Raw genomic sequence first — 16,141 nt, 5'->3', positions numbered from 1 at the left:
TGTTTAATTGTAATGTAAACCACCACCAGCACCACCACTGGGCAGCAAAAATCCTAGAACTATATTTTGAGAATTCTGTCAGAGATCCCCATCAGAGGACTACAATTCCCATCATTATCTGGGGAAACTGACAGTAAAATCTGAGGCATTACATATGGCTTTCTCCTTAGGAAATGTCTGAATATTTTAACTGTTAAACCAGTTTAAGTCTGTGGAGTCCATGTGCTTAATTCATTTCAGCTACAGAAGGCAGCTATAAAATGCAGGGTGGTAAAATGGCATTCAGGGGCATAATTTGGGGGTAATAGGTCTAAAACCTCCTAAGCTGTCCAAGAAAAGCTGCAGTACAGGGAACACATTCTTGCAAGTTTCCTCTTTTTATTGTTTTCCCAGTCTCATAAACATTTCCTTTTCTGGAAGACTTAACACTCCCAGTCACAACCAAGGGGCGGGCTGTGTCACATGCTCATGCTTCTTGGCGGTATGTATGGGAAACTCTTCCAGCCTGCTACACTTTATGGCTTTTGGCTTGGTGGCCCTGCCAAGTAATAAGCTCCTGGCCTGTGTGAGATTCTGGGTAGACAGCTGTTACACAGGAATATGTCTATTCTGAATGGTATCAAAGCAAAGAAGGGTGGGCCTAAGTTTCTAAGAGCAAGAATCTTACTAAATTTTAAATAGCAGGAAAAGAATTGCCTGGAGGATGACTAATTATACCAAGTGGAGGTCCAGAGAACAAGTGATATTTAAAATGCCAGATATTTTCATGCTATATTGCTTTCACCAGAAGGTCATGAAGAACTAGGGCCCAAAGTTGTTCTTCTTCTGGCTTTGGCCAACCAAATAGACACAGGATCGTTAATATACATAGAAAAAGTTTTCTTTCATAAATGTTTCAAAGATGGCATCATATCATGGCTGATGTCAAAGAAAGAACTTCCAAATGTAAAATATTCAAAATTTATCTTGGTGTTTTTTTTTTTCTTTTTCAAATTTTCTTTTCTTAAACGAATGCATGAGTTGAAACACACTTCTCACTTTCTTCATTTTATGATGCAATTCTCCATTCAACACATGCATGAAAGATGTGAAAAGTAAGCAAGTACAGTGCGCCCTTGGCTTACGCGGGGATCCGTTCTGGACCCCCCCGCTAAGCCAAAAATGCATATGCTTGAGCCCTATTCATTTTAATGGGGCTCGTGCACGCGGCGGTGGTGCGGTGGCGCACGTGTGCCATGGTCATGCACCCCATTCATTTGAATGGGATGCTGCACCCTGCGTGAAAAATATATGCCAATTTAAATCATTACTTTTTTAAAGAGATTACAACATGATAGGGAAAAGCATGGGTAAGGACAAGAAAATGAAAAAGGGAGCAAAACAAAAACTGATAGTTTATTTAATCTGTTCAAGGATATCAACATTACGTTTTCTCATGTTTTATCAGTCTTCAGGACTGGATACCAGAAGAAAGGAAAACTGCACATGAATTACATAAGAAAACTGAAAGCTGTAAAAAAAATAGGTTGTCCATTTCTTGAAGAAAGGACAGCTGCTATCATAAAATAGCTCTTCAAATAATGATGTGCATGAACTCATCCTAAAAGATAATAAAAGATTCCATTGGAAGTATTTGATCTGTATCATCTGGATACTCTCTACAATGGTTCAGTATATAAGACTTCTTGTGAGCTAATCTGTTTATCTTCTTATCTTCCTGAGATTCACCCTCAGCACAGTCACCTTCTCAGTGCCTGCATGACAGCTGGAGCATCCCCTGATCCATATGTTGACTAAGGGGCTGAGCAGATGGATTAGGATAGCAGGGGCTGAGCCTGTGCTATCCCTGCCCAGGTGCTAATCTTGGTTGCTCTCTATGCTGACATGAGAAAGGGCAGATGTTTACACATCCTTCCCTGTGCTGGCCCATGATCCTTACCTCCCTGTGCCACCACCGCTACTGAGAAATCCCACATTGCTGCATCTGATGCAGAAATGGGATGCCTGGCTGCTCCCATGGGGCCAGGGCCCCATTTTTGCATTAGATGCAGCAGCAAGGAGTTTTCTCAATAGGAGTGGTGGCACATGGAGGTAAGGAGCACGCAGGGGCCATCTAATCAGCTGGGGGTTGCTGGAAACTTTGCAGCAAATGGTGTGTCAATTTGACGCCCTTTAAGCCCTGTTTACCCCAGGATTGGGTTGGATACACCTGATCCACATCTGATCTGCCAGGATTCACTGCAATCCTGACCCCAGGGTTGCATCTTTCAAACAGGATGACATGAGGCTGTGCAGACAACTTCTAAGATTGTGACTTTGGGCACAGCTACCTGAGGAAGTTCTGTAGAAACCAGAGCATTACTAGTGAATATATATTCATGGAGTCACACTGGGACATTACTCTGGTTCCCCTGGACTGAAGGTAGGCATAAAAATCTGCCACATAACCACAAGCTTCATTGGGATTATTCCTCCCTATGTAGAGGTATTACCTATGATGGCAAGATACAGTTCAAATGCTGCTCCAGAATGTGTCTTATCATTTCTCAGAAGTCCTCTTCCATAGGAATGGAATAATTTTACTATTTATGTTCTCAAATAAAGCAACAAGTGATTTTATCAAGTTTCTTCCCAACTGCAAAGATTAAAAAAAAGGGATTTGAAAACTGCACAAGAGGAAAATGCTCTTTCCTGAGCAGAAAATTTTCTGTGAAAAACAAAATCCATGTGCAAATTTTGCACAGAATAAGCCTTGAAGATTGTAAATATTCTTGTCAGTTCTGGATTCTCCCCATAAGAGTTTCCCAACACTTGAGAAAATATTCTTCCTACATTTTCCAATAGTTCCAAATATTATTTCCATCTCTACAATTTCTCCATGAAAAGGTTTTCTATTTGTCTTCTTCCACATCAGAACAGTTTACGACATCTCTGTAGAAAGGTTTCTCATGGTGCTTTTTGGCTTACCTTATTGTTGTGAGGTGGCTGGAGATGTTGTGCCCTCCAGTTTATTATAGATCTCTCTAGCAGTCTGCAGCCTCCTCTACTGTCTGCACTTTCTGATTTGAGAAACACACACACAAAGAACCATGGTAGAATAACAAAAATAATGAAATACAGTAACCTCTAAGTACCGATTACAGCTGAGTACATTCCATGATAAGGCTACATCTGAGCATGTCAATAATCATTTAACTGTATAATGTGCCCTGTAAGAAGCCACACAGAAAGTCCTAAACACATGCCATACATTCTGCTGAGAGTTTTCATCACCATGTTCCAGAGAGCAGACAAAAGCCATTCTTCCATCTTCCAGGTGGGAGAAATACCCAGGGATTGACTGTTACAAGCTTGACATTTGGATCCTGGTGGGCCTTACTGGCATATGCCGCCATCATGTCAGGTGCTGACACAATGTTTGATCATTCTTCCATAGATGCTGAGGCCTGCAACTTCCGGTTACTGTGTCTTACTATCCACTTATGTAATATTTACAGATACAGAAGGAACATATGTTTTTCAGATCTTTCGCCTAGAGTGATGGTGCATTGAGACAGGAACTGGGATACTCAAGTAGATAAAAGCAACAGACATGAAACTGAGCTCTTTAAAAAGGGGAATTAGCAGTGAGATCAGAGCCAGAAATTAGAATAATTGAATAGACTTTATTACTACATAGACAAAGTATGCACATAGGCATCATTCAAATAAGACAAGGACCTGTTTATTTAACTCTGTGGAGGCATCTGGGGACTGGAAAGAAGAACTAGGATAGATGGAGTGGCATTTGAGATCGATGGGGTAGGAGAAAGAGAAGTTTCTTAAAATATAAGGAGGTGGTGCTGTGAGTAGTCATTTAGGAGGGTGAATGATAAAGACATTAATGCAGATAACAGACATGGCTTAACATTTTCGGACTGAGGAAAAAGAAGGAAATATTAAAGAGAGAAAAAGACTGAAATGTAAACATTCCCAATTATATGGTGAAGAGAATAAAAGTGAGACTTTTTCTTCAGTGTCTCTTGTGATCTAGAAGTTAGTTTGCAGATTGAAAGGCCAATTAAAAATATTGTTCCTTAAGGATTAGGGATGACTAAGTGCCTTGGCTTTCAAAGTATGCTCTCTTAAGGTACAAAAAGGCTGGGATGGGCCAAAGGCTAGTGAAACATTTTTAGGTTCCCCTGCACCTCAGTTTTTTAATTACCAAGTAATAAAAATGGAGCAGGAGTAGGTGAAGAGTTAGGAAAGGTAGGGAGAAAGATTTCCTCCCTTCCACAGGAGAAGCTATAAGATCCTTGATGATCAGTTTTTGAGGTGATGGCATTCCAACTGGAAATACAGACCACTGTTTGGGAAATGATCCCCCCCCCCCTAAGTTCAAAAGAAGATGTGGGGCCATCTAGGATATTAGTGTGCAAAAAATGCAAGGGGCAAAGTTTGGGTAAAAATCTGCATGTACATTCTCAACTTGTATATTTAAAACTAAGTGTTAACAGTGGCAGTAAGCATGGGGATGGCAGTCAGTGCTTGAAGCTTTTTTTCCTTTTACACTCTAAATTATGTCTTAGCGAGCTTGATTATGTTTAGAATAGGAAGAACATTTCTACTTTTTCCAGTTGTCTGAAGTCTATATTCACTGTATTTCCTTGCACAGTGGACCCTTCCCATCTGTGAAGGTTCTGTTTTCTGTTTTTTTTTTTTTTATTTATTTATATACCGCTATTCCAAAGATCATAGCGGTGAACAGCAAGTAAGCTAATTAGCAAGTAAGCTAATTTGCCCCCAACAGTCTGGGTACTCATTTTAGCGACCTTGGAAGGATGCAAGCCTGAGTCGAGCTTGGGCCCTTTTGCTGGTCTTGAACTCGCAACCTTGTGGTTTCGAATGAATGGCTGCAGTACAGGCATTTAACCACTGTGCCACCAGGGCTCCTTCGGTCCCTATACACTTTCTCTATACATTTGGGAAAAACTATGGACAGTTGCATCACATATTATTCAATGATACTGACATGCTTGTCCTGCCATTGAATAATTTGGGGCATATGAGCTGCAGGTGGTCAAATCCACCAGCCCATCAGTACAAAGGGGCCACTGTTTGGCACACCTTGCCCAAGGAAGTTTGTAGAATCCAAGTGCTAGGACTGTACTTAAAATGAGAGTCACATAGCAGGTCTTCATAATATCTGCCATTATTTCCCACTCCACAAGAAATGGGAGGGACTCTTTTCATCAGCCTGATAGGATAAGGGGCAGAACAAGCAGTCTCTTACTGACTATCAACCATCTCTAGGATTTGAAACTAGATAGACATGACCAAAAGGGAGGCATTTATTTGGAGGTAGCAGCACTGCATTCCTGTCACTTAGAAGCCACCTGCAATTTAGTGACATTGAAATTTGTCTACTCATTGGCAACTCCTCAAGGACATAATTATGTGACAATTCTCTTAGACATCTTTAGTTACCTTCTGGTATGTGGCTGCAGGGGTTTGGTCTCCCAGAAGTCTCAAGATCAGTTTTAATTCCTATGTAGTTTGTGCATCTGAACTGTTACTAAAGGCCTTTCTGTCACAAGCACTTTAGTCATTCATTGTAGTAAGAAATGTAGGCTATTACAGGTTCATTCTCAACAGTTTCTTATGAGGTCAAGCCACCTGACTTGGACATTTCCTTGAGTACACTATTGGCTTCTTCTTTATACTGCTTTGAGAACTGCTCGGCCAGACGGATTTTCTCAATATTTTCTGTCAGGTTTCCCTCTACACGGATCCAATCTAGGTGCTCTGAGTTTGTGGCTTTTACTCTTTCCCTCAACTTTTCCTGGCTTTGAAACACTGAGTGGATCATTTCCTGGAGTTTTGTGTGTGAACTGATGACTCCTATGGTGGCATGGTTCAGCTCCCCCACCTGCTGCTGAGCCTGCTTCAGTTTCTCAGGGACATCTTTCTCCCTGACATCCAGCCCAAATCTGTATCCTTCCATGTGCACCTGCACACTGCAGTCACCTGAAAGACAAAGCAATGATTAAGCTCAATTTGGTGTGAACCCAAAACAGTAGGCTATAATTTTTTTACTCCTAAGTAAGCTAAATCCATGAAGCAACAAAGGTTTCAAGGGTACTCAGCTGCCAGTGATATCACAGTGCCATGAAATCTGATTACTTCCACTTTACTTATCAGTGACACAGTAGTACACATACATATATGTCTGTGTGGGAGAGAGACATAATACACTTATTTGGCAATATTAAGCCAAGATTATCTGAGCCATTTCTTGTAAGAAATAAATCCCTGGCATAGTCTCATTGGCAAGCTCTCCAGTGAAGAGTATGAATTAGACTCATAATCTCATATGCCCTCCCCAGTTGCTCATTCAGCACAAAACTATCAAGTATTGGTTAAGTCTCTCTAACAAATTCTGATGTAATCTCATTTCACTTTGCCCTCTTGTCTGTCTCATTGTTAGTTTCACAAACACTTGGCTCTTCTTTCTGAAGAAGGCATTGTTGAGTTTTTGGCATCAGTTTGGAAGGCTGGGATTACATAGGAAGGATTGGATTTAAAGGCACGTGAAGGGGTAATACCCAGGAAGGTAAAATCTAAAGAGTGGGGTAAGACAATAAGGCTCACTAGATACTACATTCCACTGCAATGTGAAATCCAATCAGGGGTTATTTAGTGAAAACGGAAGTCTGGAATCCTTCATATCTTGATAACTTACTGAGGCATAAACAAGGAAACTGAATTAATTAATGCAGCCAATTTTCTCCTGAAAAGCAGCCGTGGAGTGAAATTTCCATTCATGTGATTCACCAGCCTTTAACAATAGATAGCCCTGGTGGTGTCACATCTGCCTATAGAATAAGAACACACAGCAGGATGAACACAACTGGTTTTGTAAGCTTGCTCCATGAAAAGCACTGGCTTGCAAATGCAGCAAGGTTTTAGGATTGGACTTTAAGTTATCTATGGTTTTACCTGCCATTTGGAAATCATTTTCTCATCTTGACTCCTGCCTTTCACTATTGCCAGAGAAAAGTGCACATAATGAAAAATGTTGGAAACAAATGGGAGCAATATTAAAAATGTGTCAAATAGTGATGCTACAAAAGAGACCATTCACTGGATGAACACTTTTCTTTCTTTGAACCCTAAGGAGAGGCTGGCATTATACTTGATAAAAATAAGCTTACAGAAAATGTTTGGAGTCTCTATGTTCTATCAAGCACATTTTCGTGATAGAAATAACATTAGGTAATGTTGTCTCCTGTGTTTCCATTTCAGAGAAGACAAATAATGATTAATCCAAATGGCAACAACCTTCCCCAGTCTTTGTAGGATCTCCCTTGCCAGTTAGGAGATATGTATGTGTGTGTGTGTGTGTGTGTGTGTGTGTGTGAGAGAGAGAGAGAGAGAGAGAGATTTAAAAATAAACAGCACTTCTGATAGGTTTCTTTTGCATCCCAGAAGGATATAGGCGCTCTACAGATGGGCATCATGGGGCGCCGTCATTACGTGCCATGGGCAGCGCTTCCAGACACCCCTTGCACGTGACGAGGGCATCAAAATGGCGGCGCCCTGTACACATGGGAGCTGCCATTTTGATGTGATGGACGCTTAGTGTCTGCATGTCCCGGCATCATTGTGATGCCGTGAGTGTGCCATTGGTGCACTGTGGTGTCACAATCACACCACAAGAAGAACCCACTGCGGCTCCCTCATGCAGGGAGGCTCCCTCGTGCAGCAAAACAAGGTGCCAGCAGACCGCCCTTTTTGCGTGGTCTGTATCCCGCCATTGTATGGGTATCTGTGTATGTGTGTGTTCAAAGATATTCATTCAGAGTGATAAAGAAACAGAACTCAAAAGTCACAGTTTTGTTTCCAGCAACTGAAGGAGGCAGATGCCAAAACCTTTTGCTAATTTATTAGATTCTGTTTGTGAATCACTCTAAGAGACACACATATATAAATTTAAAATGTATCTGTATAGACCATGGTTTGGAATGATGCAGCATACTCAATGGTATGCTTTAAATCTCCATATTTAAAGGCAGCTCCCACTGACTAAGTATGCTGGCTAAGTCTAATGAGACTTTCAGTCTAGCAACATTTCTGTTCCTGATGCAGACATATTGCACCTCCCATGAATCCTAGTATAGGCTTACCTTTCATCTAAATAGTCTCTTTCTTGTGTTCCACCCTGTTCCATATTTTGATGTGACACTAGAATATGGTGGAATTCTGAGAACATTGGTGTACACATGTGCACATTAAAAATATTTATGTTGCTATCACAGCTGGAATGTGTACAGGTTGGCAGACAGATATTCAGAATGCTTCCTGCGGACAATATCAACAGTGACATCTGCAATTCTACAACCATTACTGAGCAGTGTCTGGGGTATGTTTTGTCACAGTAACCATTTTATCCACTTGTGCCACATAAGTCTTACACATAGGAGTGAATGTTAAGTGTTACCTTACATGGGCAACAGTAATGCAAATGATAAACAAAATGAATCTACATTACATGATCTCACTGGGTTTGGATCTAAAACCTATCTGTGGTAAATACAACCATGAGAAATCAAAATTGCCCTTCTCTTTTGGCCCTGTCCCCTTCATCATCATAATCCCCTCCTAGCTTTTCTATTTTCAGGCATGTAGAGCAGGGAGGGAGAATATGAAATCCTCCTTACATTGTTGGGTTGGAAACCTCACAGGCAATGGCCACTAGCTATGCTGGCTAGGGCTGATGGAAAGTTTTAGCCCTGCAACAACATGTTCCTCGTCTCATCTCTAGAGTCTGATGGAATGTAGGGAAATGGTATAGATGGAAAGAGATGATAGTGAACCTTCTTGTTTTTGGCCTAGATCTTCCTGACATTTGAGCTACAAAGAAACTCAAACAGATTCTACCTCATTTCATGTGTACACAATTCGAATTGCTAGTTAGGACCTGTACAATCTTATTCATTCAGGGTCCAAATTCTTGAAAGTGCTGTATCTCCCCATGTGAGCCTGTCTGAAACTTGAAATCAGGGGGCATCCTTTCTCTTGGTCCTACCATTTTCAAAGACATGCTTGGTGAGAGAGGGCTACTATACTCCTCTTCCCACCTTATTACATCTTTCAATTCAGTGTTTGGTTTTAAGCTTAATTGCTTTTTAATTTTTTTAATAATTAATTGCTTTCAGTTAACTTTCATTATAACTTGTGTTGTAGGAGACCTTGGGCACTTTAATGGAAGCAAAGTGGAGTACAGTTTGAATATACCTCATCTGAAATGTTTGAGACAAGAAGTGTTATGATTTTTGGATTCTTTTTCAGATTTTAGAATATTTGCATATTCATAATGAGATATCTTGGAGATGGGACCCAAGTCTAAACATGAAATTCATTTATGTTTCATATATACCTTATACACATAGCCTAACTAATTTTATACACCATATTTTAATAATTTTGTGCATGAAACAAAGTTTGTATACACTGAACCATAAGAAAGCAAAGGTGTCACAATCTCAGCCATCCATGAAAAAAAAGTTAGAATCTGGAGTATTTCAGATTTTGGAATTCTGGGTAAGGGATAATCAATCTGTACAAGTAAAATAAATAGACATTATAAACAAAATGAATCTACATAATTGTATGGAGACTTTTCTGTTTACTCAACATATTCTTCAGTATTATTTCCTGCTGACTTACTGTGTTCCTGCTGTATCTTCTCCATGCATACAGAGAGATAGCTTGCAGGTGAACAGCTATAGGCTTTTTTCAGCCCCTGGATGGCTTCCCAGAGAGCCAAGAAATCCCTTTGCTGCTTGTTGAAAGTCTCAGCAATGTTGGTAAACAGTATGTCAATCTCAGGCACATTGACCCTTTTAAATGCGAGAGGTTTGTCTTTGCTGAAGTCAACTAGAAAGAGGGAAACCAACAGAAACCTTGTGTTAGAGAATTAGCAAAGGATGATACTGTAACACAGCAATATTTTAAATACCATATTCCAAGCTACAGATTATCAATAAATTATGGCTAGCATTGTGTACTGAAGTTACAAATTTGTAACCTACAGTTATGGATCTGTAACTACACATATTATAACACTGGTTAACACCCCAGCCTCACAAGAAGCCAGTTTATCACATATTCTTTCTGATTCCCACCACATTCAAAAATTCCCTCCACCATTCATATGGTCATCCACCCACTGTGGCCATTGGTAAGATCTATCCTCTGCCTTTGTCCTTCAATGACCATAGCTGAAACTGAACCTCATCACCATTCACACATATTTTGCATTTCTAGCACTATTCATATAGTTTGATTATAAAGGTACTTCATAGGAACCAGTTCATTCTATGAATCTGATGAAGTAAATCAAGGCTTCTAGCAAAATTAAAATTATACCTTTAAATTGCAATATTATACACACAGCCTAAATGTATTTAGATGTGCATTGTTTCATGAGGTTAAAATGAAAAATTATATCTTTAAATTTCAATTTTAAAATTTATTTAAAAAAAAGAAAAAAAAGTCCCGGACCTTTCATTCTCCATCCACTGAGCTTCGCCCCACTCTTCTTCAGTATTTTAAAGGGATGCAGGTGAAAGCCACTGCCCATTTCTGCCAAACAGCAGACATTTAGGGAGCGGTAGTGTCATCCCCCCCTTAGGCTGTCATCTGGTGCAGCTCATATCCCCCTCATCACCCTAGTAAGTTATTCATCTCTTTCCATGTCAATGAATGAGATTTTTAAAAAAAGAAAAAAAGAAAAGAAAATAGAATATAGTACTTACAGTACCTGAATGCAAATGTGGTGCTGGCACTATACTAAATTATTTTTATAGAGTGTTTGGAAATGTTATGTTTATTTATTCAAATATTTCTATCCTGCCCTAGATCAGGAACACTCAGAGTATCAGACAAGTGCAGTAGTTTGGCATTATGCAGTTTACCATTTGGCTAAGGCCTCTTGTGATCATTCTAGTGCTGTAGAAAGTGTTAAATGACCAGAAAAAAATGGGCTTGTACAATGTACAGTCCAAGAAGTTTCTTTGATAAAATTACCAGCTTGGTAGATGAAGGGAATGCTGTGGATATAGTATATCTTGATTTCAGTAAGGCCTTTGACAAGGTTTCCCATGACATTCTTGCAAACAAGCTTGTAAAATGTGGGCTAGACAAAGGAACTGTTACATGGATCTGTAATTGGTTGACCGGCCGAACCCAAAGGGTGCTCAACAATGGCTCCTTTTCATCCTGGAGAGAAGTGACCAGTGGGGTCCCACAGGGCTCTGTCCTGGGCCCAGTGCTATTCAACATCTTTATCAAAGACCTAGATGACAGAATTGGGAGCATACTTATCAAATTTGCAGATGACACCAAATTAGGGGGAATAGCTAATACCCCAGAGGACAGGATCAAGATTCAAAATGACCTGAATAGACTAGAAAGCTGGGCCAAAGCTAACAAAATGAAATTCAACACAGAGAAATGTAAGGTATTGCACTTAGGGCGGAAAAATAAAATGCACAGATATAGGATGGGTGACACCTGGCTGAATGAAACTACGTGTGAAAGGGATCTAGGAGTCCAAGTAGACCACAAGTTGAACATGAGTGAACAGTGTGATGCGGCAGCTAAAAAGGCCAATGCTATTTTAGGCTGCATCAATAGAAGTATAGTGTCTAGATCAAGAGAAGTAATAGTGCCACTGTATTCTGCTTTGGTCAGGCCCCACCTAGAATATTGTGTCCAGTTCTGGGCGCCACAATTCAGAAAGGACATTGAGAAACTGGAGCGTGTCCAAAGGAGGGTGACAAAAATGGTGAAGGGTCTGGAGACCATGCCCCATGAGGAACGACTTAGGGAGCTGGGGATGTTTAGCCTGGAGAAAAGAAGGTTAAGAGGTGATATGATAGCCCTGTTTAAATATTTGAAGGGATGTCATATTGAGGAGGGAGCAAGCTTGTTTTCTGCTGCTCCAGAGAACAGGACCCGGAACAATGGATGCAAGCTACAGGAAAAGAGATTCCACCTGAACATTAGGAGGAACTTCCTGACAGTAAGGGCTGTTCGACAGTGGAATGCACTTCCTCGGAAGGTGATAGAGTCTCCTTCCTTGGAGGTCTTTAAACAGAGGCTGGATGGCCATCTGTCAGGGATGCTTTGATTTGGATTTCCTGCATGGCAGGGGGTTGGACTGGATGGCCCTAGTGGTCTCTTCCAACTCTACGATTCTATGATTCTATGATTCTAAGTTGCGTTCTAGTCCATATCAAAGAGTCTGGCAAAAAAATAATAATCCATCTGTCTGGCCAAGTGAGGCTTTTTCTTCTCATGCTGCATATTGCAGGCTGTGTGGGTTGAGATTTCCAAGTACATGTCAAGAAACTTCAGTGCCCAGCTGCCATTAATTTTAATGGAAACTGGCACTCTGAATCCCTTAAGTCGGCTTTGAAAAATCACAGCCATCATATCCGGAAAGCCGTTTCACCAGAATAAGCACGGGAGCCATAATTAAACCTTGAATTATCCAACTGGAAATCAGACCAGTGGTTCCATGACAACACACTTTAGTCTGGAGTTTATTTTTCAAACCTGCAGAACCTAATTGCATCTTTCCAAGCAATGGAATACATGATCTATTTGCTGGTAGTATTTCCAGCAGATGTCACAGAGACCTTAAAAAAAAACAAAGAAAGAAAATAAAAGAAAGGAAGGGGGAAAAGAAAGAAAAATGAAGAGAGAGGGGAGAGAAAAAAAACTCTGGCCATTTTTTTTATTAGTGTTTTCTCTGAATGTATCTCATCTGCCAAATTTGTTCTGAGACCATTTGAAAAGTTTCTAATATCCTGGAGGGTGGGGTGGAGGGACACAATTCTTTTCTCATGAAAAAGCAGAAGGGGGAAGTATTTAATTCTACACTATTTTTTAAAGAAGCAGTACAATGATAGAGTAAATCTAACTGATCACAACTGAATTCTGAACAGTAAGCACGCTCTGGCCAATTACCTACATGGAAGCTCCACATACATAGTTCCATGTCCTCCCGTCTTCCAGTACCTGTCAAGCCCACTGAGAGGCCCCTGCTGATATTATGTGCACATAACCTCCAATTGTCCCAATTTAGTGGAAGTAGTCCTGATTAATTTTCTGCCATCATATTTGATGAGCTGCTTTTAAAACGTCCCATTTTCTGTCACTTTTCCTCACTTGCACCCTTTATCTTGGCTTACTTCAGTTGGTGCTGATTTCAAAGTGCAAATTTTGTTTGCATTCAATTAAACCTGCAGGAGAGAAGAGGGGAGGTGGCAGAAGCTTGCCTTTCCCAGTAGACACAAAAAAAAGCAAACTGCTGCAGCCTCTCCTAGCTTGTGTTTTATTCCTCATCAATAAATTTTGCCTTCTTCACCAAACTGATGTTACTTGATCACGCTTTTCATATGTGAAAAGTTAGATGGTATGATACGGGTGGGGAGAGTCAATGGGAAGGGTTGAAGGAAGTTAGTTTTTATTGTGTGGATTTGGTTTTAGAAAGAAGCAATTTTCAGGATCAGGCCTGGGAGGGGGGAGATGGAGTAGCTTTGGAGTGCTGAAGCAAGCCTGGACCTGTCCAGATACTAAAAATATTCCTGAAATGCACATTTATTGTCTGGCCTCAGCATAGAGGTGGAGCAGCTTTCAGGGTATGAATTAGCATTCTGTTTGCTCTAATTTCAAGACTCTTTGCATGTTTTCCCCTCTTTCTTGCTGATTTTCATCCTATTCTCTCTTAGCTGTCACCATTTTTCCCCTGTGACATCACTACATATCATCACGATATCATCCTGTTCAATATATGTTGCCTGATTTGATAGAATCACCCACATGACTAATTTGAGTTGGGGGGAGACCTGACAAGTGAGGATGGGAAATATTGATAGAAAGTTGACTTTTTCATATTATCTAAGGGCTGAAATAGACTGGCAGTAAGCGCTGGTTTGGGGGTGATGTGGGGGCATGGTGTTTAGATGACACATGCCCCGATGCTGCCTCCAAGATAGTGTCATGCCACCCTCCTGACCAGACAGTGGGCAGCATTATGGCACTCTGGCAGCACGGTGTTCAGATGCCACATGCCACAGGAGCACAGAAGAGCTGCCACTGCAGTGAAAAAGATGGCTTTTTCCTGTCCCCAAAAGGAGAGTGTTTTGTAGCTTCTTTTTTGGCCAGAAAACAATGGATCAGGGCCACGGCATGTGGTTGCCATGGCCCTGATCTGGCGCTCAAAGGGGTAATGTCAAGCCACCCCTTTAGGGCTGTCTGTACTGGTCTTTTCCATTTACATCAAATGTTTACCTTTTCAAAAGGCCTGTTTCCACTAGAAAATTATATCAGAAGAATATTTGTTATAATTCTATGTACAACTCAGCTACAAAATAAAACTGAGAACAATCATTGTGGAAAAAGAAAACAAAAGAAAAGGAAATATTTAATTACGATGAGAAAGAGTTTACCTGTTCTGTTGTTTTGACGGCTTTGATTTGAGTTCTGTATATTGAGGGGTTCCCTCTGTGAACAAAACAAGTTACTTATAAATAAGTACTCTTGTACTCTTCAAACTTACAAATAATATATTACTTGCATTTACATCCCTTCCCCATTTACACCCAATTCCCCACAATATAACTACTTTATATTATGATTGTGACTTTTTTTTTATTAAAGTATAAAAATACAAAATATTAGTCTGGTTATCTTTCACATACACAAAGACAAAAACATGCCTGATGACACAGACAAACATACAAGTAAACAAACAAAACCAGTACAGTTTACATATCAATCCGAAGACAATACAGCTAACAGCACATATAACAAATTACTATTTAGCAAGAATTCTTCGTGTTCTCTTAACCACTTCCTAGTTTCCTATACTGTACTTGTTCTAACTAAACTAAATCATAATTCCTCATAGAAGAAAAAATTCCGTGCATAAGATTGAGATTCGTGAGCAAATTGATACATTAACTAACACTATCAGTATCAGAAGATTTCAAAGAATAGTTTACAGTATATGTTTTCTATTTTTCAATTTACATTTAGCATTCCCATATCAAAACTGATAGTATTTTATATTTCAGAAAATAATGACATTTGACAAAAAAGTCTATCCTTGGAATGTAAAAGGGCAGACAAAACATGAGCAGTCAAATTGCTAAACTAACGAAGTCCTGCATTCTTTATAATTTCCAGTTGTAATTCTGTACACAAACCCATTCTTTTTCTACTTCTTTAAGTCTTATTTCTTTCAACGTCGCTGTCAGGATATCCATCTGCATAGCATGGTTGAGATCATTTAACCATGCTTCTTTTGTGGGTAGGGTGTTACTCTTCCAGTATTTAGCATATAATATCCTTGCTGTCGTTATCATGTATAAAATAATATGTCTATTCGGCTTGCTGTTTCCTACCTGGCTGGTTAGGTTTTCTGGTATCATGTTTAGGAGGTATAAGAGGGGATAAAATGGTATATTACACTGCGTGATTTCCGTTATTGCGGTATGAATTGTTTTCCAAAAGGATGTTGCCATTTTGCAGTTCCACCACATGTGAAGGAATGTACCATTAGCTTTCTTACATTTCCAGCAGTCTGAATTTGCTGTCCTATAAATATGTTTTAGTTTCTGAGGAGTAAAATACCAGTGATGGAACATTTTGAAGAAATTTTCTCTGTAATTTTGGCACAGCGTAAAGTTGTTGGATTCTTTGAGTGTCTTCTCCGATTTAGACAGATCTATGGGTTTTCCCACTTCTTGCGCCCAGATCACCATATTGTGTTTAATTTCTTCGTGTTCAAGGGGTGTGCTCATGACGTCATGAAGGTATAGCCTTTAGACGGCCCTTACCTGAATGCCGCCATGAACACGCCGCCTGCAGACCCCAAGCGGGAGGAAGCGGCATTAAAAAGGTGCTGCTTTTTTCCACTTCTTTTCTATATACTGGGCAGCTGCGCATCTCCGTCTGTAAGCTGCTGCACCAGTACGCCAGAATTGTTACACTGCTAATTTAAGTTGCCCATTTAAAGGCTCCGAGTCAGCTGCATCGCATAATGAGTCGGGGTCCTAGAACATGCGCAGTTTGCACCGAGGCTCTA

General features: G+C 40.2%; 1 protein-coding gene across 1 annotated transcript; it reads right to left on the bottom strand.

The window, feature by feature from the left end:
* Window positions 1-5,416: 5,416 nt before the first annotated feature.
* LOC149322359 (uncharacterized) lies at window positions 5,417-15,485 on the bottom strand. Its single transcript, XM_089526820.1, has 4 exons — window positions 15,459-15,485; window positions 14,502-14,556; window positions 9,709-9,918; window positions 5,417-6,006 (listed from the first exon to the last, which is right to left on the bottom strand). The coding sequence occupies exons 1-4, from the start codon at window positions 15,483-15,485 to the stop codon at window positions 5,639-5,641; spliced, it is 660 nt and encodes a 219-aa protein (XP_089382946.1). The 3' UTR covers window positions 5,417-5,638.
* Between the last annotated feature and the right edge of the window lie 656 nt (window positions 15,486-16,141).

The sequence above is a fragment of the Sceloporus occidentalis genome, unplaced genomic scaffold (assembly GCF_023333645.1).
Source record: "Sceloporus occidentalis isolate IW3139 unplaced genomic scaffold, rSceOcc1.0.p SCAF_1, whole genome shotgun sequence".
Classification (NCBI taxonomy): Eukaryota; Metazoa; Chordata; class Lepidosauria; order Squamata; family Phrynosomatidae; genus Sceloporus; species Sceloporus occidentalis.
The sequence above is the reverse complement of the archived record's forward strand: the minus strand, read 5'-3'. Positions and strand labels throughout refer to the sequence as shown.